Source organism: Copadichromis virginalis, linkage group LG7 (genome assembly GCF_057382275.1).
Source record: "Copadichromis virginalis isolate Kocher_CV1m ecotype Utaka linkage group LG7, C_Virginalis_male_GT1.1, whole genome shotgun sequence".
Lineage (NCBI taxonomy): Eukaryota > Metazoa > Chordata > Actinopteri > Cichliformes > Cichlidae > Copadichromis > Copadichromis virginalis.
Window position 1 is genome coordinate 20,281,039 of NC_140624.1, and position 26,564 is coordinate 20,307,602.

Sequence of the window (26,564 nt, forward strand, 5' to 3'; positions counted from 1 at the left end):
CTGATGGGTGGTCACTAACTGCATTGAAGCACCAAAAGTTAATTCAATTTGAGGCAGTTATAACATCTGTCACCTGATTTATTCAGAAAAAAAGACTGTGCAAAGTTCAGTTTTTATTATTTTATTGAAAACATTATAAAAGTACGTGTTGCAGCAGCATATTCACTTTTTATGATCAACATCTTCACATTTACACAATCCAAGTTGAAAATGGCATTTACAGCAAGCAGTCAATGATCAATCTCCAGGAGACATGACTGCACAGGGCAGAGATAACGAGGCATCTACTGCCCCCATGAGGCTGCAAGTGAAACTAAACTGAACCGCAAACACTAAAGTTCCTGTTTTTGTTCTTTTGTTTTTTTATCCCACTTTGATCCACACTGCTTCTACATGTTAAAGTTATTTTTTTTTATAATTCACTTGTTTCTAATGCAGAGCTGATGTGCAAATTCATAACTTGGGTTTAAGTTTTCATTTCAAACAAAAAACAGCTTTGACCAATTCGAGGCACGAACACAGGTACACAGTGGATACCCAGCCCGTGTCTGAAAGTATCTGATAGAGAAAAGGAAAGAAAAGAAAAAACCCTCAAGCAGCCGAATTAGCACAGCACAGGTTAAATAAGCACAAAATCTGAAATATCAGCTAAACATTAGTTTGAAATTCACACAGAAATCGCTGCAGTCAGAGCAAGAGCCACAACACTCAAACCACTGACAGGTGAAGTGATTAACATCGGTCACGTTACAAGGCAATTGTCTGCTGGGAAACCCTTGAGTCCATCCATAAGTAACTCCATCATGTACTTCCCAACTAAACATTTCCCCCATAAACAGGGGCCTCCCTCAGAAGGTCAAACTGGAGGACCCACAAGACCCAAAGAAGACCTTATTAGCATCCCAGTGGTTTAAATGTTGCGGCAGGAGGTGCAGCCTTGCAGAATCAATGTTCAGTTTAGTGTTTGTGACCCTCTAATCTGAACATCTGAATCTGCTGGATTACATTCACGAGAAAACGACTGCAGCCTCACTAAAAACAGACCAGAATTTGGATCTCATTTCACAGATATCATTTATGTAGCACAGAGTCACCGGGACACTGTGAGGAACACAGATTTAACTGAACCCCAATAGTCACAGGACACGCACGCAATGTTTTGGTAACAGTGAGAGTTTGGAGTGAAACTGGAACATGCTGATATTTCCAGCTTTTTCAGTTTGACCACCTAAATAATTTTAATGTAAAGCTTATTTTTTATTTTGAAACACTTTCATGTTTCACTAGAGCAGCAATTAACACTTGTGTTCATCATCAGATTAATCTGCTGATCATTTTAAGAAAATGTGTAAGCAAGTAGTGATGGGATGTTTTCAGGATGAATTCATTATCAGCTGACTAATCGTGGCAGCTCTACATTTAGCAGCTGTCACCGACACAGATCAAAAGCAACTAAGACAATTCCTCATAATTAGGACTTTTTAGCTGTAATCGTGGCTGTACAGGTGAATTTGGTTTTAGCCGCCTGACCTCCAGGTGACCTTTTGTAACACTATAACTAGACGCAGACACTGACGATGCTGAAACTCAGAAAGAATCAAAACGAGCAGTTTGAGGTGCATGGTACCTCATGGTGGATGGTACTTATGGCTTTAGCAAGAACCAGATCTTAAGCTTTGGCTGATTGCATGTGCAATATGGTGACCCTCGCAAAGCTGAGAAGAAAAAAAAAAAAAAAAAAAAAAAAAAAAATCATAAAAACCCCCAAAATGTAAAACTGGAAGAATGTTTGGCATAAAAGGAATCGAATATTAAATTCTAAAGTGACAAATGGTAAAAAGTGTAGAGGAACACCCACATCTCTGCCATTTATCCTTTTTTTGTTGCGGGGAACAAACGCATCACAGTCTGAGGAAAACTGAGCACAGCTTCCCATCAATGTGACTGTTGTGGATGTTAGTGCTGCAGGTTTCTCTGAACCTCATTTCACAAAAAAGGAATCTAGTGTTTAGCATCGAGTTACCCTAAAGAAATAACAGTGATAAGAAAACAGCTACAAAAAAAACAAAAAACAAACACTCAAACTATATCCCAGACACCAAGTATATTATTTTCACCAGTTAAATAACTAGAATATAGTACATCTTGATTTTATTCTTGTTGTTCTTGTCAAGAACAAAGTTTGAGAGGAAAGAAAGGCTTTGACCAGTTTTCCTCTCTTGTGTGTGACTAAAGGAGGATCCTGAGCAAGAACCCTCAAGGCTCAGTGCTTCTAGGAATGAACGCTGAACTGTAAATGAAAAGAAAAAAAAAAAGCTTCAATTGTCTTCCACATGTAAACAATACATCATGTACCTGGGACTAAACCTAGTGTAAACTGTCAGATTGAATCAGGAATCAGCTGGTAAAGTAAGTGTCACTTAAACTAAACTGAACAGCCATGTGTTGTTATCATTACTTGCGCCCAGTTTGATACTGAAGATTGCATAGTAGTGGATAGTAGAACAGAATCCAGATCAGTCATTACACCTTCAGAAACTCCTCTAAATGCTCTCCTTTTTCTCACCTGCACTGATATGACTGCACAACACAGGGTTAAGCATATTTACAGTGGCAGATGTTCCTCCTCCATTCTTCTTCTCTCGCTTTTTTGTTTTTAAAGACAAAGTGCAGTTGAGAAAATGGAAAAATTATTGGTCACATCTACTTTCCAGTTCTGTACTGATTCACCTCATCACCAAACATTCAAAAAATATATATTACTAATGCAAAACTATCTTGTCTGTTAATCCACCAAATGTTCTTTGAAACAGAATGAGGTAAATACCAGAAGTAGGACAATAACTACACATACACCGAATGAAAATTGCCCCCTTCACCCCCTTGCCTGTGTTATATAACTACTTGGTTCATGTAGGCACAAGAACAGTATGTGTCCATCCTCTAAGTGTCTTCTTGTGTTACATTTCTCCTCAACTCCTCTCACTGTCCCCCTTCATTCGCTGCAGACAGCGTGACTGACCGGCTTCCTCTCAGGACTTCCGCTGCCTCAGCGTCTCGGAGCTGCCGTTCAGTTTGCTGCGACCGGAGGGGGCGGCTGTGCTGCCGTTGCCCAGCGGGCGGTCCCAGTCAGCGGGGGCTTCCTGTTTACGCCGGCGCGTCTCTTTGTAGCGGAGTGTGATGTCACTGTGAGAAGACAGAAGGAAAAAAGCACACGCATTATTTATAGTGCGTCATCCCTGAGGGTCATGTCTTCCCAGATGGTTTCTGGTCCACTAACTTTTCTCACAGAATGTTTATTTGTTATAATTCCTACGCCTACACTATACACTGGATTATATTAAAAGAAAAACAAACAAACGAAACAGCTGATTACTTTAACAAACATCACAAACAGAAGATAAAGCTCTGCTCTCAAAGTCTCACGTGAGCTGCATTTCTTACTTTTTGAGAATAATAAAAATTCCTAGTTTCTCTTTGTTAAATAAATCCATCACTACAGGAATCGATTAGTCAGTCTGTATGAAATCCCTGCTTTTAGGAAGGTCGGGGGGAAAAATGAATAAAACAGAGAAGACCACCGACAGAGAAAACCAAATCAAACGACCCCTTTTAAGCAAGCACTTGGTGACAGTGGGAAGGAACTGGAAGGTAGATCCAGGCTCAGGGATGGGCAGACATCTGCCACCACTGGTTGAGGGTGAGGGCAGGGACCTTTTGTGTATTTGACAACAAATGTCATTTGTGTGTCCCAAAATAAGCTGGATGCCATTCTAACAATAATAATAATATACTTTTTTCATTATATACGCTACTACTTGGCCACATTATACAGTGAAATAACATTTTGTTTCACTGCTATGCTGATAACCCACTGCTCCATTTCCCAGTAAGGTTCAACAAGTTTCATCAACCTTACAAACTAGTTAACCAACATCAAGAAACAGATATGTGCATTTAAAAACAATAACAATAACAATAACTATTATTATTATTATTAAAAAATTTAACTCCAATAAAACAAAAATTCTTAGATCTGGGTTGGACAGCCTGCATCCAAGTACCAACTTTACCAGTTTACCGAGTTGCCAGAAATCTGGGTGTGTTGTTTGATTTTAATCTCATTTTTTAGGAATAGTGCGAGGATATGATCAACACTGAGTTTTCAGTGACGTTCATTTTCAGTTTTACCTTCTCTCTGGTTAATGCAATAGTTTCTTAACAGGTAACAATCAGAAATCAATACACAGACTTCTGCTTGTGCTCAGATTGTGCAGCAACAAGACTTCCTACAAGAACCAGGAAAAGTGAACATATTACTTCAACCCTAATGACTTTTAGAATCGATTTTAAGATTTACTTATTTCTTTTTAAGGATTTCATCGCCTGACTTCAGAATATGTACTTCAACTGCTGCATAGCAACCGGGTTACGGTCTGAGAACCCCTGGCAGGAACCCGTTAACTGTGTCCATCTCATGCTTACAGATGAAAGGCGATCGCTTCGGCTCTTTATCTTAGTTTTCTTTTGATACTGAACTTATTTTAAATGATATATAAATACATTTTAACATTTCTTTTCGTGTAAGTTTATTCTGTTTCTGGGAAGCACTTCACAAAAACATACAAAAAGTACTTATCATTGATACTATGTTTATTGTTAACATTAATATTATTTTGAATGCTCCTCATGAGGACCTCTGTAACACTTAATGGAAGAGCACCAAGCAGTTACACACCTCAAAACAAAACATGCACTCAGCACTTGCCTCGGTCCACTCATACTAAATGAAGCATATTAGGTAACAGACTGGGAGTGTGCAATAGGGTCAAACAGTGCTTGCAAATTCTTAAGGTTCTCGGTTAAAAAAAAATAAAAAAAAATAAATCACTCTGATCAGAATAACTGGATAATGGCACACTTTTGTCTTTAGTAGACCAGAAGAAGTTGTTGAGCGGATCTCATTGCTCTTGTCACGTGATGGTTAGTGTCTGTGTGTGTCTGTGTGCGTGTGTGTGGGGGGTATCAGTTCCTCTGGGTTTCACTGCCTTGACTCACTTAAACAGTGTCAGCACAAACTGAATGCCCTCTAGCGTCACTAAACTGACTGGAACAGAGTAAAAATGATGTGAAGGGAAATGAAGATGATAAAATTCAGGGGAGGGAAAAGGCAAGGGGGGGGAGGAGAACCGACAACAAGCCTAACATGCCAGGGCAGGCTGCACCTAACAACACAGTAAAGATAAGGCAGCTCAAAATTTTTTTAATTACATTTCAAAAAAGAAAAGAAAAAGAACACACTCCATGAGCTCATGAGGAATAACTAAATCAAATACAGGAGCACACTGGATGGAGTCTCACATGTGTGAAGACATCTTTCTTAAACTGTAATTAAACTGTATTTCCTCATCAGTCACCATGAACAGTGCATTTAAAGTAAAAGTGAAGTGCAAAACAGCAGCATGGAAATCTTTCCTCCTTACAGCCTAGCTGTTTTTACACGAAGAGCACAGACTTTCATTACCTTTCAACAAACATTGTTTGTCACCCTCAGCTTCCCCCCCCCCAACAAACAAACAAACAAAAAAAAAAAAAAAAAAAAAAAAAAAAAAAAAAACACAAAACAAACAACAACCACAACAACAATTAAATAAATAAAATAAGCCATCCCACTACTTACCGGATGAAAAACCGCCACACGGTCCAGATAAGTATGAGGAGGATTCCTAAAAACCAGCACTGAATGATAAGAGAAGGAATGGGCAGCATGATGGTGTGGGGGTCATACTTGACCACTATTAGGAACTCCGTTACTGTGATTGCTGATACCAGCCACGCCTGCTGGCCGAGCTTCTTGTGGAACTTCCTGTTAGGAAAATGAAACAATGTTATTATGGAAAAATTATTCAATAGGGAGGATACATTTACTTTTTTAGGTTTATTTTTAATATTTACTGGTTACATGTATGCCTGTGATGTAACACCGTAACGCACAGCACTCTATCACTACCCATGCATGTGAATAGTCAACAGTTAAATGATACTTCCATTTCTAGTCTACCAGAAATACTACAGTCTGAGTAATTATACGAATTTTGTTAGTGGACAACACTGGTTAAACAGAACTAGTACAGTACTGCAGTACTTAGCTATAGCAAATGAATGGATGTATGTAGGCTGTTCTACAATGAACTGGAATGCAATCAGAGTAATTCCCAACAACATTCTGCACAGCAGCTGTGACGACGTTAACCTGCAAGTAAAGAAGTCCACTAATGCTAGTCATACTTGGCAAACTAATCTGACACTGTGCGTGAGCGCCACACATTTCCCTTCATTTGGTATTTAAACAGTTAAAAATGGCTTTAATATACATATGGAATACATGGACATATTTAATTGAGTTTATTTTTAATGAGACTATAATCCCTCAGGTTTAATCAGTTAATCACTAGAAATATCTTCCAACACTAACCCAACACTGGAAAAATAGCAGAAAACGAAACATTTCTGTCTGTTTCTGTTACTAGTAACCATATTCTTATCAATGCACATGTTTGCTCATGGCTGGTATGTATGAATGGTGTTCTTACTAAATAATTTTGCTGTGTATAGTATACAGAAGACTCACACATTTCTTCACTGCTGTGCTTATCTAGTTTTCTGATTTCAATTTGCACTACGATAACCAGTTTAAAACTCAAGAGCAAACACTTGACTAAACTGAATCAGTGCTGAATGTCAACAAGTTCTTTATTCGGTGTGTATAAAACACATACAGTCTTTTATTATACACCCGGTCAAACTGTCCAACTCCCAAAAGAAAAGCTGCACATTGCTACTCACGGGTCATCCATGAAGTCGTAGATCTCCCTCATGGCTACGCCCCCCACGTTGACAAAAAAGACAAGACGAAGCAGCACCAAGTAGTGTTCAGGAGGCATCCACAACACAAATTTCAGGTAGAAGGTGTTCAGCTCTGCCAACAGAAACTGGCGAGATAGGAGATAAAATATCTAATTTAGAAGCACCAAGAACACAAAAACAACACAGAAAAGAAAAAGTTACAACAATCAGTCCATGTTGGGCACGTCTTTCTTTTCCATTAGCTAACAAGAACTAGTCTTTTACATTTCGTGAACTAATTCAGGTGTCAGACAGGGAACCAAAAACAGAAATAGGGCCCAACATAACTACGCCCATATTTGATGAATTACAAATCTGATCTTTTTTCCTCTCTCCTCGATTCATGAAACACATTTCCTATGCGTCTGTTATGTGCAGTTATTTGAGTCCTTTCTAAGACGACAGGATAGTGCTGTTTAAGCTTAATGTTGATCGATTGTCACAAGTTGTGGATTTGATGTTTATGCTCCACCCGCCTCTGCTCACATCAGGTGGTTGTCATGTTTTCAGCGTTACAATGTGTTGCTAACAGGGAAGTAGCAGAGTGGCATCTGGCAGACAAACTAAGCAACGCCAACATTCAAACCATGGTTGAAGGGTGTTTCTATGATCTCTTCTTTTACTCTATCCAGTTTATCAATAGTCACAAATCCAGATAGAGATATATCAGCAATATATTAATCAATATAGTGGTTAGGCCAGTCCATGAACATGTATTATCTATATATCAGAGTCTAAATACATTACGCTTTCTGTGCATTGTTATTGCATGGTGATGTCATCATTTTCTGCAGTGAGACAAATGCTTTCCCTTCATGTTAGCATTTCTTACCATAAAGATGATGCCTAACACAGCAAGCCAGCGGCGAAGGTTTGAAGCAGGCTTCCACTCAAACTTGACCCAGCTGTAAGGTGTGAACTGGAATGCTATACGCTTTATCTTCCCCCTGCCAAGTACAGACAGAGATATCATTAAATATAAACAAATACAGAAGCCCAACATAAAATGTTTGCAAAGAAATGTCTTTCATAAAGTCATACTTGTATGTAGGAATGTTCCAGAGGCCCTGCCACTGATACGGTTTCATTGACAACCAGGCCAGGGTCTTCATGCCACAGTAGATCCCCAAACCATTGCACACCAACACATCCATGATCCACTAGATGGAGAAACAATTAAAAAAAAAGGGTAAGTGAGGTGCAGTAATCCTCCAAACCAACTATCACACACCTCTCCTCCACCTTGAATATAATTTACATTTACTAACTAAGGTTTTTTTGTGTGTAACAAGTAGCAACAGCAACCGCAGTGTTTATCTTTACAGTCGTGATTATAATTACATAATACCGTCTGTTTATATTTGGAGTTTTTCCTGTTGCTTTCCAGCAGTGCTCACTTGGCTTTACCAGCTACCCCTTCTGTTAATTAGACCACTTTGTTAGTTGCTGGTATGAAGTTCTTATCATGCAAACAAATGAGCACTTTGTTGCCATTACAAATATCACTAGCAAAATAATCACTCGCATGCTTCCACTTTCTGTGCTTTTACTTATCAATGTGCTGACGAGCAAGAGATCTGTGAACCTCCCAACTTAACACATGATGAATATAATGTGTTCTGCAAAATGTCCGTAAAACCCTTTAATTTTACTTTTAAATTTACAATGCAATCCTTGTTTTGAACATTTTATCTATTCACACTTTGGTTCAAAGAAACTTCTTGTCTAATATGGACACATTTAAAAAGTATGTCCACATTAGGCAGGATTATATCTGCAGTAAACACTGTTACACTTTAAAGAGAAGACATCTTGATCTTACCATTTGTGCCTTATTACAAAAGACTCACTCAGAAAACTAGACAAAAAAACAACCAAAATAACCTCAACGTGTGTCACACAGTATTTTGTAATTAGAAGAAAACAGCACAAATGTACGTACATGGTCCCACCAGCACTCCGAGAAATTAGGCAACTGGTGCTCCAGGCTATACTCCAAGAACTCAAACATGACACTGATTATCATACACATCCACCAATCCCGGATCATTAGAGTCTGGAGGGAAATAGAGTGTGAGAAGGTCAGCAAGATAACAGACAAACAATAAAAAAGGTGCAACTTTATTTGTCAATAAATGATCACACGAGAATGGGAATGACCTCACTTGGCACTTATTGACTAGGTGCTCTGTAATCATTGCAAAGTCAAACCATTTAAATCTGTGATGTGTACATAACAGCGAGGACAGCACGCTCAACTGCTTTTATGAAACATGTCAGACAGCTAATTCCAAACCTACCTTGATATACCATCCGAGAAAGTGAGCTGGCACGAAGCCATCCATCTTGTCCTGCAGAGACAAATGATGTTTAACAGCAAGCCCAACTACAATTTTGCCCCTAAATCTTACACGTGAAAAGCCCTTTCATTAAACCGTTGATCGTGTTTAATGATCGTGTTATTGCATTTCTAAAGTTGGGTGCCAACAAATACCCTCTCAGCCTTTTACGACTGAGGGGTAAAAATAACTTTTTTGTTTTTAGGGTCAACTGGAAAGAAAAACAGATGTGAAAATGAGAAAGGGAGATCAGAAATCAAATGTGACATAATCAGATGCAAACTATAAAGTGACATTTAGAATATGCAAATATATCATTCCCAGAAAGCCTATATGTTGTCAATACAAACAATTATTAATCACTCCAAGCCTGTATATTGACTGCTCTCCATTTATCTACACATAAATACAATGCACTGTAAGAAACTGCACACAACTGCTCCTTCAGTGTTTTATATCCCAGCAGCCACATGTAGGCACCAGAACCCTGATCTTGATAACCATGCAGCCACTGATTTGTGAAATTCCACATCTGAGTGCAGTGCCAACCATCCACCATATTTACTGCAAAGTAGCCCATTTAACAGGGAGATGTGTTGCATTACACTGGTAGCGGATTATGATAAGCATCCTATGGTTTCTAACTTTCCATTAAAACACAGATCTGTGACTGTGTGCATTTCTTAACATTTTCAAACTGCATTTCAGTTCATTGAGCACTGTTTTAAGTTTCACTGCTCCACTGATATAACCCAAAACAGCAAGCGAGCTTGGAGACACACACAGCCTGTGCTCTAAAAAGTCCTGCTGCTTTCTATTTGTGCTCGGACAGTTAAAATAAGACCATCTGTGTTCAAATAAAGCATCGCATCTAGTTCACACTGGAAACAGGAAGAAATGAGCACAGAGAGTACTGGGTCACTGAACAGGACAAAGCCTCTTTGGGCATCACGAAGCACAAATAAAATGCAATTAAACACACAGTTCTACCCTTACTATTTGGATCATATTATTTCTGCTTAGTAACCCAACACATTTTTATGTATTAAAAATTCCTACAACCAAAGTAAAGTTTATTGATAAATATGTGGCTTTAATTTGACATTTTAAAAAGTCATTCACAGAAATGGGGTTTTAGAGGCCAAAATCAGACTATTAGTGGAGGTGGGCTCTGGGTCATGGCAGCAGACAGAGGAGGCCTGGTTCTATTGATGGACTGTAATCTGCCCCAGACTCAAGCTGCTGCACACCTCCACAGTAACTGTATTCTTGTGTGTGTTTGAGAATGAAAGAGAGATAAAGCAGAAGAAAAAGAGATAAGAGAAGTTTTACAAAAGGCCATATTTCTTTTCTGTATCTGAGCCACTTCCTTATAGCAATAATTGAGGACAATATGCACAAAATTATAAATGCATGACTGGACAAGAAATTTTACTTTTAGGAAGGCGGCCTGTTTCTTACTCAGTTTTTTTTTAACGGCATAATACTATCAAAAATTCAAGTCTTACAAACATTCCTACCTGCAAAGATACACAGGAGAGAAAAGTAACATAAAAAGCAAAAAAATTCATTCTCTCACCCAGATGTTGTGGAAAGGGTCTGTAGTGTTTCCAGGGTCATAAATGAGGCAGTTTCCCCCATAATCACGCTCAGGGAGAGGAACCCCCAATTTGGGGTCAATGTACTTCATGAACTGTCGTCCATCGTGCACCGTCTGGATAAAGGAGGATAAGAATAAGAGCAAGCACCACCAGAACTTACATTTCTACACAGGCTACATCAGATGGTGTCCTCCTTCAGTTAACGGCAGATTTCTGTGGCATAAAAGTAAAATTTTATTGCTTTTTACCTAGCAACAACTTAAAATTATCCTTTTACAAACAGGAAGTAGATGGTTAAATATAAACCCCCCCCTTTATTCTTCTTCTTTTACAGTGTCCAGGGCTGTCTGAAGGGCCTGGCTCAGTGACAATTTAATTAAATTGGGAGAGGGAAAAGAGACTTCCAGGGATCACAGCAGAAAAAGCACCAGAGACTGGAACAGACATATCATAGTGGGAGAGGGGGGGAAGCCCGATATTTTGCCCAGGCTTGACTACACTTTTAAGAAGTACTTATGGACTCCATCTGGCCTTCTTTTTGGAGACCACGATTATAATTAAATGTCAAAGCAAACGTCCAGAAAACCCATGTCATAAAAATCACTGAGTAGAAATCTCAAAAAGAGAAGTTTGATGTGGGAGGGAAAATTGTCATGTGATTGTGTACCCATGAGTTAAGAATTTGCATTGCACGTGTTGATCTGACATGTTTTAGCCTTTCCAGGAAGCAAAATTCTCACCACACCAACCTGAAACAGGATGAAGATGAGGAACAGTTCATAGACGACAGTGACGCAGAGCCAGAAACGCCAGTAAGCTAGAGCGAGAGAGAGAAATCAGTTACACTGAATACAAACTAAATTAGTACTATGTTTTTTAAACACAATGAAAAAACAAATAATAAAAACGTTACATGACAATTTCCTATTTGTGCTGAACATTCCACGTTCCAAATCTAACTACTTCTATTCCCTGCAGTTATGAACATTTGACACTCAGTCCAGACTAATATTTTACTGCCCAGTTACGTAACTTCAACGTTGCTGCCCCAAGTTTGACATTTAGTTCCCACTAGTTTTCCAACAAAAACCACCATAAACAAACGTATAATGTGGGTTTTGGTTAAAGACATTTAAAAAGAGCACCTGACGACACACAGAAATGAGCTGCTAGGGGTCCTGGTTAGGGATGGGTATTGATAAGATTTTCACAATTCTGATTCCATTTTCGATTCTGTTTAACGATTCGATTCTTTATCGATTCTTTTTAAAAAAGGAGAACACACAGGTCGAGTAGCTTAGAACTTTGTTTTATATCTTCTCTTTGAACAAGATAGAAATTTAGGAGTAACATGGCCTTACAAACCCAACAGTAGGGATGGGTATCGTTTAGATTTTATCCGATACCGGTGCCAAACCGGTACTTTTGAAACGGTGCCGGTGCTCAAACCGGTGCTTAAAGAATGGAGGACATAAAATTGGTCCAAAAACCTCTCATGTTCAGCTGTTTTTTGTAAAAAGATAACAATGTTAGCCTTTTCTGCAGCTATGGGGCATATATGGTATCACTCTTGGCTGGAAGCAGTGCTTAAACAATGGAAAAAAAAACAAAAAAAACAAAAAAAACACAAACTTTGTCCTAAACCTCTCATGTTTAACTGTTTTCCACTTTTTCTTTGGTCATTTTAGCCTTTTTGGCCAGGGTGAAGGGAGTATCTGCCATCAAACAAGAAGACAGCCGCATGTAGCTATGACTGTGTTTTAATAGTTCACCTTACATGCATTAATGTAATAACGTGGTTAGCCTACTCAACGTAAATTACACACGAACAACATTAAGCTACTCACGCAGAGAAGAACGGCTGCTGCTGCCATCATCATTTCTGCTACACTGGCAGGGCTAGGGGCCAGGACTCTACTCTTCATGTTTTTGGGGGATGTTGCATAACAGGCAACCCACCCGCAGTAGATGCGCTCGGTGTGAGGTCTCACAGCAAGCTATCAAATACAGCGCATTTCTCGGCTTTAAAAACAAAAAAACAAAACAAAAAAAAAAAACGCTATGCGTCGCCAGGTGTTTCATCGGATTTGAGGTGTTACCTCCTTTGCACAGTATCAGCTTAAAGCACTTGTTGCTGCTGAGTTTGCATCTTTTGCTGTGAAGTACAGCCAGACTTTTGACCGCTTCGCCTTGGGCATTTTTAATCTGTAGCTCTGCTCTAAAAGAACGTACGTACCTGGCCCCGCCTACTATCCTCGGAAACGTAAAATGATTGGCTAGAATCTAAAGTGTATCACAGCTCAGGAAAAAAAAGCACCGAAATAAAGCACCGAAATGTGCGCTGCTTTTCGGTCTGGTCACTACCGTTTATGTCAGAACCGGTGCCATGATGGCACCGGATACCGGTACCCATCCCTACCCAACAGTGAGATCTTATGAGATCCACAGCCCACGGCTCTTCAATGGGGTGTCACAGAGTCCCCGGGGAAAAAAATTGTAAATGTAAAATAATAAAATAAACATTCTTCTGTAGCAATAACAAAGTATAACATAAATTATTCTGTAGCAATTGCACAAGAATATCCAGTAATGTCCCTGCCTACAATTAAACACATTCACTACTGAAAATCGGGGCATCTGCTGTGGCAAGCCTTTGACCACAAACTTAGTCACTGCTCGGTGACATTCGTCTATCCTGGCCTGAAAGGAAACGCTACTGGTAGACTGCAGCGAGAACTGCCAGCATCTGAGCCAGCCAGACTCTGTCTGTCTCTCTCATCATGGTCACCTAAATGCACAGTAATGGCAGGTTTTGTAATAAGCCAGATCGCGCTAACATAATATGCACTGTTAGTTGATTATTTACCTGCCACATTAACGGGAGAGGACGTGCAAACGTTACCGCTGCTGCTGGGTTGAGATTCACGAGTCCGGAGCTGAATTAAAAACACGACATTCATTTAAGGTCATCGTGTGTTTTGTGAGCAAATGCTTTTGCATATTCGTAGTGTTTCCTCCCTTAAATGAAATCTCTACTTTGCAAGTATTGAAAGTTGCCCTGTTGTCATCCGTTCTCGTAAAGTATAACCAAACTTTTGAGCGTTTGAGCCGCCGTGTTTCCTGCCAGGTAAATGACGCTCCGCAACGTGGTGACGTCCTTCGGGGCGACTGGAATCGATAAGGGAATCGTTTGCAAAAATGGCAAACAATTCCAAGGAATTGAAACAGTGGGAACTGGTTCTCAACAAGAACCGGTTTTCGATACCCATCCCTAGTCCTGGTATTTGGTTCAACCCCAAATCATTAGCTCATTTCCACTAATAAACATCTGCCTGAATTACCTCAGTATACACATAATGTCATAATGTGTTTCTGAAGATTTAAGACAGAGATACTGATTTTCATTAAGAAATAAAACATCAAGTAAAAGGACTGATATATACTGTGGTAAACACCAATCTCAGTCCTAAAGTCCCACATGAGGAGTGCTTTTATTTCAACTGCTATTGAGCTGAATTATAGTGGTGATTCACATTCACAAGCTCAGTTTCCTTTGACACACCCAGCCCGTGATTCAGCAGGAGCTACAGGTTTTAAATCTGAAGGAGGAAAAAAACAAAAAACCCTACTGGGTCTTTTTCCCATGATGGTATTCTATGGAGAGCCAACTGTAATGTGAATAACACCAGAACCTACCCTGCTGGATTAACAAGCAAAAGACTGAAGCAATTGCATACACACACAACCACATCCCTCCAACAGCCCACAAAGGTGCGAGTAATGCAGTCAAATACTCGCTCGACCACTTCACGCCTACCTACAACCGACAGTATTGAGCATGTCGCTGCATCTGCCTTCCACGCCCTGTTTTCCCTCCTTCTTTCCTCCCTTTCCCGCTGGAGTTAGCTGTTGTGTGTGTGTTGTGCGGGAGATGTTAAGTGTTTTCTGCATGAAAGCTCTGTTTAAAAAGCTGTGAGTGCTCTTATTTAAATAGTAGCACCTTTTACAAACTGCATCAGATTTAAAGAAGGAAAAGATTCTGTTAGGATGCAAGTTTACAAAAGCATTAGAGCAGAAATCCAACTGCCACAGCTTACGTGCTGCAGTCAGGCACGTAGATTTTTCTACCTGAGCAACAGGTTTTAGTACAAGCATAATCAATTGCTTTTCACATGTCCTACAACAGCTCTGCATTTCAGTGTCATATAATGCAGACAAGTAACAGATTGTGCTTTCTCTCCCTTTTCCCATGCATATGCCCTGAAAACCCTGCATCTGTATTGTAATGAAATGTCATCTCTTTCCATCCTCTCCCGCTTGGATGACAAGATCAAAGATGTTTCATATAAATTCGATTGCATGGCACAAGCAAAAGCCTCTTTGTGGAGACCTTACCAACAGTTTGATTACATTAAAAGGTAAAAAAAAAAAACTGTATCAGATGTGAGCTTGTCACAAACTGCCATTTTCAGTGGTCACTGACTAATGCCACTGCAATGCCTAAAGCACTGTTTATTTACTAGAACCATACAGCCCATTATAAATTAGTCACTGAGCTTTAAAGCCTCATAAAAATGAATGATTTGGGATCGTCCGTACTGTCTGCAAACTCATTTAAATTAATGACTGTCTTCAATCAGCTGCTGATTCTAACCAGGATGTGTATTTTCCATTAGGAGGATGAGAATGTTATTACTACCGACTGAACTGCTGACGCAACTGTCAGCTGCTTTTAATGCAAACATATTTTTTATATAATCAGTTTTCACAATCCCCTTTTAACCTTTGTTTTAAAGCATTTCAATCATTTCACTTATCTGGAAGCTTTAAGAGGCAAAACAAATGTCAAACTGGCATATCCTGGATGTTGTCCAGTATTTAATGAAAGGTAATAAAACAGACCAGGGTTCAATAAAAAGAGCACTACATGGCTTTAATATGAACTTTGACTTGCATTTCCAAGTGCCAACTTTGTTAACTTATGCTATATTCTCAATATAAAAAGAGATCCGACATGAATTACTTTAACCTGGTGATAAATGTGCTTTTCATACCTGGATGCGGTCTGGTGAAAGGTCCATCTTTGGCCTGTGTCACTCCAAAACAGAGGAACACCAGGATGCTGGCCACAATACCCCTAGAGGACACACATTTGGGAATTCATTGGAATCACAAAGACTTCTGTATCAATTCCTCATACATGTTCTTACTGAACCACCAACAAACAAACAGCCTATTTTCATGTCTTTACACTAGGAAAAAAGTGAACCTCTATGCGAACTACTTCTCCAAAAACCTGGAATCCAACATTCAAATTACAGATATCAGACTGGAATGTGGGTAAATAGAAAAAACTGTTTGTCCTGTGTAACAAAAAGGGTCCAGCTCTGTGTCTGAAGGAAAAACAAAAGGATAGTAAGTGTTTACCCAAAACAAATTAGTATGTGAGAAAAATTAAATCTTGTCCTTAACCCAATTGAGATGTCAGGCAATGCCTTAAATAGGCTTTTTAAAGCAATCAGAAATATTGATGAACTCACAGCATTGTAGGAAGAATGGCCTACAATTCCACCACATCACTGTTCAAGTCTCAGAAGTAGCTACAGGACACATCTAAGGGCGATGGCTCAACATGTTCACCCAGCGTGTTCAATAAAGACATGAAGTTCACCTGTTTGTGTTTATTAGCTCAGTCAAATTGTGTTTGTCCATTACTGTAACTTCAATTAAAATCAGTATGCATTTCAAAGGGGCCGGAAGGCTTTTATTACAGCTACACATACAAGTCTCAGCATTTCAACCCCGTAAACCTTTAAGATCTGTGATGTCAGATCAATCAGACAAGGCATGAATGGGAGCATAATGGCTTGGAGAATTAATAATTAAATAACTTGAATCTGGAGGTCTGGTCTACTGCTTCTATTTCAATATTACAACTTCATTTGTGTTTATTAAGAACCAGCTAAGACCAGCCAAGTTGAGCTTAAGTTGCTGTTGATTTAAGCTCTGAAAACCGGATGACCAGACTAGAGATGGACCGATCCGATATTACGTATCGGTCCGATACTGACCTAAATTACTGGATCGGATATCGGAGAAAAATAAAAAATGTAATCCGATCCATTAAATATCACGAAAGCACCTCACAAAACTTGCAACACGCCGTAACTCACCTCAGAACGTTAGCACGTCGGAGCAGTATGCATCACGTGATAGAGCGGCTGTGGCATGCAGGACCTGTCGGTGGTCTGGATAGCATTTGGAGCTTCGCTAGCAACCCGGCATTTCATCTCCGACAAAGTTATCCCCGAGAGAAGTAAAGCAAGTGTGTAAGTCCATCTCTGAATGTTTGTAAAGCATTCCTGCGTTAAGCTTAACCGACTGCCTCTTCTTGCTGCTACTTCAATCATGAAACTGCTTAACGATCAGCTGATCGGCTTTTCTGTCACGAGTCCGTGACTCTAGTTTGCTTTTGGCCCACTTTGCACCAGAAAGAGGAAACCAGTGGATAAACAACAGCAGCACGTTTAAGCTTGATCAGCTGTTGTTAGAATTTATTTATTATTACTTTCTACTCCAGGATCTTTTTCTACGTAGCTGACGCTGGTAACTGTGCAGGGGCGGATCTAGGAAAGTTTAGCCAGGGGGGCCGATAGGGCATTAACAGGGAAAAGGGGGCACAAAGACATACTTTTCTTTCTTATTCTCATTTAAAATGTCGAGCTTTTAATTATTTAATATTTATCTGAATCTTACACCCAAAGTTTTAATCTGATGTAAAATGTATAGAAGTCCATTATTGTATATAGTAACTGTTAAGTCTAATATACCCTAGTAAGCTATAGTACTTTTTCCTTTGGGAAGGTACCATCTGTGCAGTCTGCAATTTTGTTGAAGAAAGATGTTGAATCTATTTAATATTTCTTGAAAAATAATTGATTTCTGTGTATTTTTTTTTCACACTGCATCAAATTAAGGTTGATTACGTCGATTAAGCATCATGAGGTGGAGCGTGAGGGGTGGGTCCCTATTTTTTATTTATTTATTTTTGTTGTTGCTGGGAGTTGGAACCCTATTAGTTAGGCTGCTTAATATTTATGCTAAGTACTCTTTAAAATACCAGAATAGGGAGGATGGTGTAGGTTTAAGTTTATTAGATTGATCAGTATTGCTGAACTATGAAATTTTTTTTTTTTTTTTTTTGCATACAGGTATAACAGAATAGCTTTAGTGTAGTTGTTGTTTTAAACTTGAGTATGAACTTATACAAAATGCAGAAAGATATTTTAAAAACAGTTTTGTTGATTAAAAAACACTATATCGGATTCATATCGGTATCGGCAGATATCCAAATTTATGATATCGGTATCGGACATAAAAAAGTGGTATCGTGCCATCTCTAGACCAGACGAGGACCCTGTCCTGACCTTACAAGTAAACAGAGCAGGCTTAAAAGACTGAGCATACAATGGGATTACAGTGCGTGCTAGCCAACAAGCGTAGGAGCATGAGCATGTGAGATTTAGGGATCAATTTCTTCGCTGTTTGAGTCTGGAATCAAATGAATGTGTGTTCAAAGAATACAACACACAAAGTGAAGTTGTGTGTGAACTAGTGAGAGTGGTCCCGGATTGCAGGGTTGACTGGGAGTTGAGGAGTAACCAAGCAGTGCCTGAGAGTGAGCTCCGCTTCCAGGGTGAAGCTCTTAGGGTATTTATCCCAAGGAGCCAGACTACGCTGATGGCAGCAAATCCTGTTAAGGAGCATCCACACAAATGCAACCTACAAATCACCCCATCTGTCGCAAACACACATCACTGATAGAGCCTGTTTTATGCCTGACCTTCTCAATACACCTAAGTACAAAGTAAGAACAACTAACTATAACCCTGCTTTGTGTCACAGATTTTTAGCTGTAACACACGTAAATGGGAGTTTTAAGCCACATGCAAACTTGCCTTGACTAAATCTCCCTGTTTGAAATACAAGAAGCTATAACAAACACTATCAGGAACAGGTCTGATCATTTCCATATTTATTCAGCAGCATGGCAACAGCTCCAAAAAAAAAAACTTTAGCAACAAGAAAAACAAGTTCGGCAACAGCTTATGTATTCCCATAGGAACACTGCTTTAGTGCACCTCCTACTCCTACCTGCCTTTTCCTACCAGGAAGCACAAAGTAGCTGGCACAACTTCCAGCAGTCGCTCTGCAACTTTCTGTAGTTTGCAGTAATAAAAGAAACTGAAATAATTTGGCATTTATCCAAGTCTCTGTGGTTTAATAAACGTGATAAAGTTGGATGTATATTTCTCTCCAAAGTTTAAATAAAACCCATTAAATCTACTTGCTAAATGCTCAACTCGTATTTATAGTGTTCTTTTCATGGCCATGACTGTTTTATACATGGCCTTGTAAGCTCAAGGTGAGTGTGACTGTAAAGGCTAGTGACTCATCTCAAATGGTGACTTTTGCTCCTTGCCCATGTTTATAGGAAATAAGTGGTTTATTCCAAATGTTGTTTAAAAAAAAAAAAAAAAAAATCAGAGTAGCTACTGGTTGGTTGGTTGCATTGCGGCGTTACCCCCACATTTAGATTTGATCTATTCTCCAAGTGTGTCGTGACAAAAAAAACTGAGCAATAAAATGTGCTGTTCCTCACGAAGCAGATGAACTCAAACCTCAGCAGTCTGCACCTGCTGCTGTTCCAGTTAGACTGTCTGACTCGTAGCCCATCTCCAGAACAGAAGAAGAGCTGCTGCTGCCAGTTGCAGTCTATAACGGTGGAGATAAAAGTATGTAAGAGATGCCCTCTGCAGAAGCAGCAGAATGACATGGAGGATGACCACAATAGCAACTTAGTTCAAGACCCAGCCAGAAGGGAAAACACAAGGTAGGAAGGGCTGTAGCTAGCTGGTTAGCTGGAACTGAATTTCCAAGACTTTCAGCGAGTAAAGCTTAAATGAGTTGTTAAATATACAATGGGCCGACACAATGGTAAAGTTCCATATAATATCCCGCATTATATGGAACTTCACTTTGGAGATGGTACTAGGTCCAAATAATCAGGAGACTTGGTTTTGCAGAACATCACCTTGACATTGCCTTGTGGCACGGCCCTATCCAGATCAGTCAATTGTGCCATGAAGACACCAACAGACCGCTGTAGCACGATCCATTATTGGCATCTGATTAGCAGCATCCGGCGTTCCAGAAACTCAAAACAAGATTCAGTAGCAGAATAAGCTGTCTGGGATTGGCAGAGAAGATTGGCATGTTTTATTTCCATGGTCACAACCTGCATATTTAACTCAGCTGCTCAACCCACAAATGCTTGTTGCTTCAAATTGTGGCACCATTTAAGGGGAAACAAACAGTATAAGATGCATTGTCAGCAAACATTGTTACAACAAAATGACCAAACACAAATTTCCTAATGCTAGTTACCAATAAAATAATCTCTCTCTCTCCCTCTCTCTCTACATAAACTGGTGCAAAAATGATATCATGAAGCTTCAGTTTAAAAGCCTCCTGGGGTTAAAGTAGATTTTTGGGTGCCTGAGTTTTGGAGTGTTTTGGCTTTGGTGACACTGAGGAAAGGAGAAATGCAACCTACTGACCTTTTAGTGTTGTAGGCCGTGTCCTGAGGAGTCTCCTCCAACAGCGTGACGTAGACCAGAGCGCAGGTCAGAATGAACAGCACTGTGACAGTATGGGCTCGCCTGCAGTGAAAGTGGGGGAAAGGACAGAGAGAAGGACGAGAGTACCATTTGTAGAACAGGAAAGTCAAATACCAGTCAGCACAGGACATAAAAACACAAAACAAAAAAAAAAAACCACAACAACAACCAAAAAAAACCCTAGATAGGCTGATGTTGTCTGACATCACCATGAGACAACGTTAAGCAACACTGAGATAACACTACAACACTGGAACGGTCTAAACAAATCTGAACGTAAATCTGCTCGTTGCTAAAAACATCTTTGTTGCCTCCAAATATCAAAGGCATATATAGGGGTAAATCAAGGACAAAATAGGAGATGAAATCTGTTGGGAAACTGAGTTGCTACAGCTAAAAATAGTTACAAAGTTTGTGATAAGCTTCAGTTCAAACCTTTCTTTAACTTGAAGTCAAAAATAGCTTTTGCATCAAATGTCTTGTGCCTGACAGTTGATGGAAAAGCTTTATATCAGGTCTGTTTAAACAACAGAATTTGTATGCTCTGGCAGACAAGGTGAGCTGGAGTTTGATAGCCATGTTGTTGGCTACAGGCCCAAGCTGTATCTTCCATCACCCCATGTCAGCAAACATACTTTGGCCTCTGTGGTGTGACATTCTAGTTGTTTAGATATACGTCCACGCAACCTGAGGTATTTACCTCAGCTGACAGGGCAAAGTTTTACGATAATGTCAGGGTCAAGAGAACACACGCTATATAATGGGAGATTTCTCGATTAGAAATAGACAAAAGGACCTGAATGGTATTTGGAATGCTGACAAGTGCATAACAGTTGATAAGTTCTAGAAAGACAAATGGGGTGACTGCTGAGAACAGTGGCAGAGTCACCGAGTTTCCTTATCACTCCTGGAATGTTGACGCTGATCAGGCTGCAGGTGGACTGAGCCAGTATTCATTAGGGAGGAGGGATTTCTGGGAATAAAGCTAATCCAGATATCTTTAAAACTCATTTTGTCTGTTGGTTAAAACCCCAAAGTAATGGGTTATATACCCTGACACCAAGTAGCATCCAAACATGCAACATGTAGGTGAACTGTTAAGCTTAAGTAAATAGAAAACAATCAACACAATCAACACTGGTGTCGACCTGTTTACATGACAGTGTGTACCAATGACTGATCTGAGTGTTACTCGTACTAGTTACAAAGCACTTACAGGAAACATTTGTACGATACCTTTTTTGTTACTTAACCATTATGTGAATACCTAAATATCTGTAATAAGCTAAGACAAAACCGTGTGACAACCAAATGTCAATCATAACACATCTTACACGACAGATGCCATCACGCCTCAAGTTTTAAACCTGTGGAGAACAATTATAGCAAGTGTATTTTATTCCTGCCAGCCCTCTCATTAATGAAAGGGTCACCAGCTGCAGTAGCCTTAATATTTTGGGGTAAACAGCCAAGCGACATATACTTTATAAATCTATCTAATCTAAAACTACAGAGGCAATGTGCTGCCCTGAGAATTTAGATTAAAAGAAAAAAATAATTAAAGGGTACCTGAAAGTGAGGTATAGCGATTCTGTAAGAAGTTTTTTAAAAATAATAAAGTGCCAACTTTGAGTCACATTTCTTTTGGCTGAAGCTTGATGTGCAAGACAGCACACCAGGTATTGTCAGCCTTTTTCCTGTTCCACCTCCTTATCCAACCTGTTTGGCTGGAGCCACAGGGGGAGGACATGATTTCTCTCTTCGCTGACAACGATACACCACCACCAAGAGTGGAAAGGTGCAGCGGAAATACTGGTTTTGTGCAACAGAGCAACCAGCTAAGCTTAGAAACAAAGTGCACCTCTAAGCTTGAAGTTAAGATTTAAAAAAAAAAAAAAAACAGAAGAAAAGATTCTGCTTTATGCCAGCCTCATGACTAATCAGAGTCTAGATTTAAGGATGAAATTGGATTAAAATAGCCTTCGACTTTAATGACAAGCAGAGACAAACTAACAATTTAATACAATGCGTCTTCTTGTCAGTTTCATCTAATTAAACATTTGCCGAAACCAGTGTGAACAAAACTGCCATTATTTTGAAATGCCTCAGCACTAAATCAGTTTAAGGGAAAATAAAAGTGGAACGCCAGCACAATCACATTTAATAAGTCCGAGTTCTTTATAAGGCATATTAAAACTTTACCAAAAAAAAAAAAAAAAAAAAAAAAAAAGAGTTTGCCATTGTCAGTTCCTTCCTGTGCCAGTGATGCAGGCTGAATACCATTTTTAACCAAAAGCTGCTGCCATACAGCTTTCTACTATGAACTCTGAACCCTTGGGAGACAGAGTCCATGTGGTGCCCTACCACCTACACACTTGGAAATACACCAACAACTGCCATCTTTTTCCTAACCTGCTTCATACATGCAGGTTTATCATCTGCAGTCAGCACTTGAAAATGTTCCACAAAAAAGGTTCAATCGTACAAATAACTGCAGAATCTAAATTCAAATGACTCACAGGAAGAACCACTTTCCGTTCTTGTTTTTTTAATGCGTTCATGTATGTAATACTAGACGGCAAAAATTCAGGATGCAATCAACAACACCCACACACTGTTGTTATGTTGACCCCTAAAGCAAACAGCTAAAAAGCCCTTGTAAAACTCTAAACTTTACAATGCTACGTCGTAAGACTGCATCTGGATGACTGCCGACACATTTAATTGCCACATAAGTGGGTATAACCTGGTTTAGGTTCAGTCTAATACAGCAACCCTGCCCTCATGTATTTGTCAATATTGTTCTGGACAAGTGACCCTGATTATTAATCCACATAAAAACAAGATTCTTGTATTTTCATAACTGCAACAGACAAAGGTATTTTAGCTCCTGATAACACCTCACTACAGAAATCTGATGCCAAGGCCGTACCACAGTAATGAGAAATTCTCATTAAGGTTCCCACTGGGAGGACCAGTCTCCTCTGCTGTCAATGATATTGGATAGCTTAGCAGATTCTTATTCAATCCATATTTTTTTGTACACAAAGCAGAAATGAAAACCGCACAGACACTCAGAGAAGCTTAAATATTCCTCGAGTGACAGGCTGGAAAGCTAACGTAGCTATAAATTAAAAAGGGCTGCAGAAGAGAATGTCACTTTTCCAAACTAGCTGCATAGCATATCATAACGAAACCCGTGTCCTGCAACATGCGTGTGGTATTCCCATTGTGCATGCTTTTTTCTTTTTTAGTTGGCTCATACATACTTTTGTTTACGTAGTGAGAAATAAAACATGCGGTGTTAGGAAAGGCTAATGAAGTATGTGCTCATTTCTACACTTTGCAGGACAGGTATTATACCTGGCACATCTTCAGATCTGTTGTGAATGTCAAAGAATCTCTCAAGTGTCATATCTGAGCCCTGAGTTTGGATGTGCAATGTGAGCATCCATGACAACACTGCAAACCCCACAACACCTCCAGAAGTGACATTTAGTGGATCATGTTTACTGGAATAGTTGCACCAGGATGGAAAAACAACAACAAACATTTCAGTTTGACCTGGCATTTACAGCAAGGTCACATTATCTGCTGTCATTAATGGAGGTCGCTCTGGGCCTGTCTTTCAGTTCACCTTGAAGCACATATTACACCCTGCTGTCAACTAACAAACGTTTCCTCCCCGTCTATCTCTGCAGGAGCCGTGAACTTGCACTGACACCGACACAAACACTCACCAGAAAAAGGTGTTGGTTCCGTCGTCGTAGACTTCGCACTCTGTGTTTCTCCGGTGCAGATTCTCCCTGGAGGTCTGCTTCATCACCTTGGCTTTGATCGCTGTGCTCTGATCCGGACACGCTGGATCCACGGAGCCGTTGTTAACCTGCTCGCCGACGCTCTTGCCCGCAGCCACGCCGCTTTTCTTCGACTCCGGCTTGGTCATGGTTCTCACCGACCAGCCGCCCTGCGCTGCTTTAAAAAAAACTGATCCCGTGCGCTTTGGTTTATCCCTGAGCTTTCCTCCCGTCTACTGTCATCCGCGTCAGCCCCACCCAAGTGGCTGTCAGCATCCTGTGGTGGTCGGGGGAAATGAACGTTACCAGGGCGACACTTGAAGGGTGGGGAGAATAACCTGAAAATCACGCCCTGCTGCTGAGCTGACCTGCCCGGCACGGACAGCCGCACTCACATGCAAATGCAAATGAGTCAGGTTTGACACCGCCTACTTATTTTAAAGCATTTCTACATAACCTTCAGAGTAACACTTCTATGTGTCAGCAATGGCGACCACTTTCCCACATGCCCACTGGGGAGAGGAGGGGTTGGTGGGTGGGGTATTACACGGTAAACAAAATCACTGTGCCTGCACTTCGATGGGTGCGTAGCGTTGATATAAGGCAGCTTGATGAACTGCGTTAGCTATTTGTAGCAGTTTGACCTTGCCAGCGAGACTGCGGTGACTGACAAGCTCCTTATCAATTAACCAATCAAGGCAAAACCGTAATTACTTATGCCATTATTGATTAGCTACCTATTCCTTGCCGGGAAAATAATCAAGCTAACATTACTTACCAGCTGAATTTACGGGCTTACTGACCGGAGTCCGAATGTATTTTGCCATTAGAAAAAGCTACATTTGTATAAAAGTAAAAGAACCAGAGGAACAAATGAAGTATACTGGTGTATTACTGTAGCCCGTCTTTATTGATACTACTAACAGATAAACCGCATCAGCTACCTTACCGTCTACGCGCGTCACGTGGGCATAGCGAAAGCGCCGGTGTGTGGTTGAGCAATCAAGCGGCTTCCGGTTTATTCGTTTCACCAACAAAGTTCTCTACGATGCGATACATTGACGCAATCTTATTTTGAAATACAAATATTTCATTCGGAAGTTAAACTCTCGTTACTTACCGTAAATTTAACACATTGATAGCCTGACCTATTTGGCGGGTTTAGTTAATCCGTTTACATGTAATATTGATAAGTAAATGGTAAGTTTTAGAAATTTCGCAGTAACAGTAAGTTTTAATGCAAGTAACTGCAAAAAACGGCACTGTTAACTTGGTTAGACTATAAAACTATTATTAAAACCGCATTGTTTTGGCTAGTGCTATATATGGGTATTTGGTATGTCGTCATTTCCGCCTAGTTTAAAAGTGACGTTATTTGCATACAGAAATGTTTAAATAATCAGTTAAATATAAATAAACAAAATGGTGTTTGTACTTATTATTTAAAGCAAACTTTTTTTTTAGTTTTGTTTTTCATATGACAAAATGATATGCGTAATTGTTTCAGAGAGCATACAAAATCATTGCCAGATTATTCAGTAAAACTCAACTGCGCTGACTTTCTGATGACGTGAAGCACTACATTCATAAAGTCAGTGAAAAACATAAGAAGCATAAAATGCAAACAACTTTCCACAATTTCCACAAATAGTGTTTATAATACTCACCTCTGACGTTAATAGTCAGTTACTTATTAAACAATATGTTTCCTTTTTTGACCTTCTTGAAATTGCAGGTTTACTATCCGATAGCTCATACTTTTATTGATTATTATTATCATACTTATTATTGCTAAAGGTCCCAATTAAATATTTTGATTTAATTGGGACCTTTAGCGCCTGATACACAAGATCTTGTCTCTACTAATCAATGTGGTGTAAACATACCCGTAGATGGAGCAGTCTGCCAAGATGTTAACATGTGCCTGTACTGTCTGTTCTCTGACAGCTGTTACAGAAACTTTTAAAAGTTTGCCACAGTGAGGTTGGTATAATATTTGCTAAAACGTCCTCACCGAGTTTTTTTAGTTCAGGATCGTAACAGAAGCTCCTCCTTAAGACGTCCCTCTCAACATACCTGACTGCACATGGCAGCTATTATTATGTGTTGTGTAACTAGAGATCTTGCCAAAGGTGAAAAAGCAAGGTGGGAAAGCTGTTCTGAACTTTATGTTTTCAGTTATTATTGAAACTAAACTAACAATCCCTCTATTTTGTATATATTCTTTTTTCTTTGTTCTTT

At 39.6% G+C, this 26,564-nt stretch overlaps 1 protein-coding gene across 4 annotated transcripts; it reads right to left on the minus strand.

Moving 5' to 3' along the window:
* Window positions 1-100: 100 nt before the first annotated feature.
* ptdss2 (phosphatidylserine synthase 2) lies at window positions 101-25,300 on the minus strand. Of its 4 annotated transcripts, none has more exons than XM_085462423.1 (14): window positions 25,102-25,262; window positions 24,267-24,600; window positions 20,467-20,568; window positions 15,901-15,983; window positions 11,596-11,663; window positions 10,825-10,959; window positions 9,207-9,257; window positions 8,849-8,962; window positions 7,948-8,066; window positions 7,739-7,853; window positions 6,847-6,992; window positions 5,681-5,866; window positions 3,023-3,186; window positions 101-2,290 (listed from the first exon to the last, which is right to left on the minus strand). In XM_085462423.1, exons 2-13 carry the CDS (start codon window positions 24,470-24,472, stop codon window positions 3,033-3,035), a joined length of 1,479 nt encoding a protein of 492 aa, XP_085318549.1. In that variant the 5' UTR covers window positions 24,473-24,600; window positions 25,102-25,262; the 3' UTR covers window positions 101-2,290; window positions 3,023-3,032. The 4 variants fall into 4 exon arrangements, with proteins under 4 accessions (XP_085318549.1, XP_085318548.1, XP_085318547.1 ...); XM_085462422.1 differs by having other exon boundaries at window positions 101-2,645; XM_085462421.1 differs by lacking the exon at window positions 25,102-25,262 and adding an exon at window positions 25,273-25,300 and having other exon boundaries at window positions 101-3,186.
* Window positions 25,301-26,564: the final 1,264 nt, after the last annotated feature.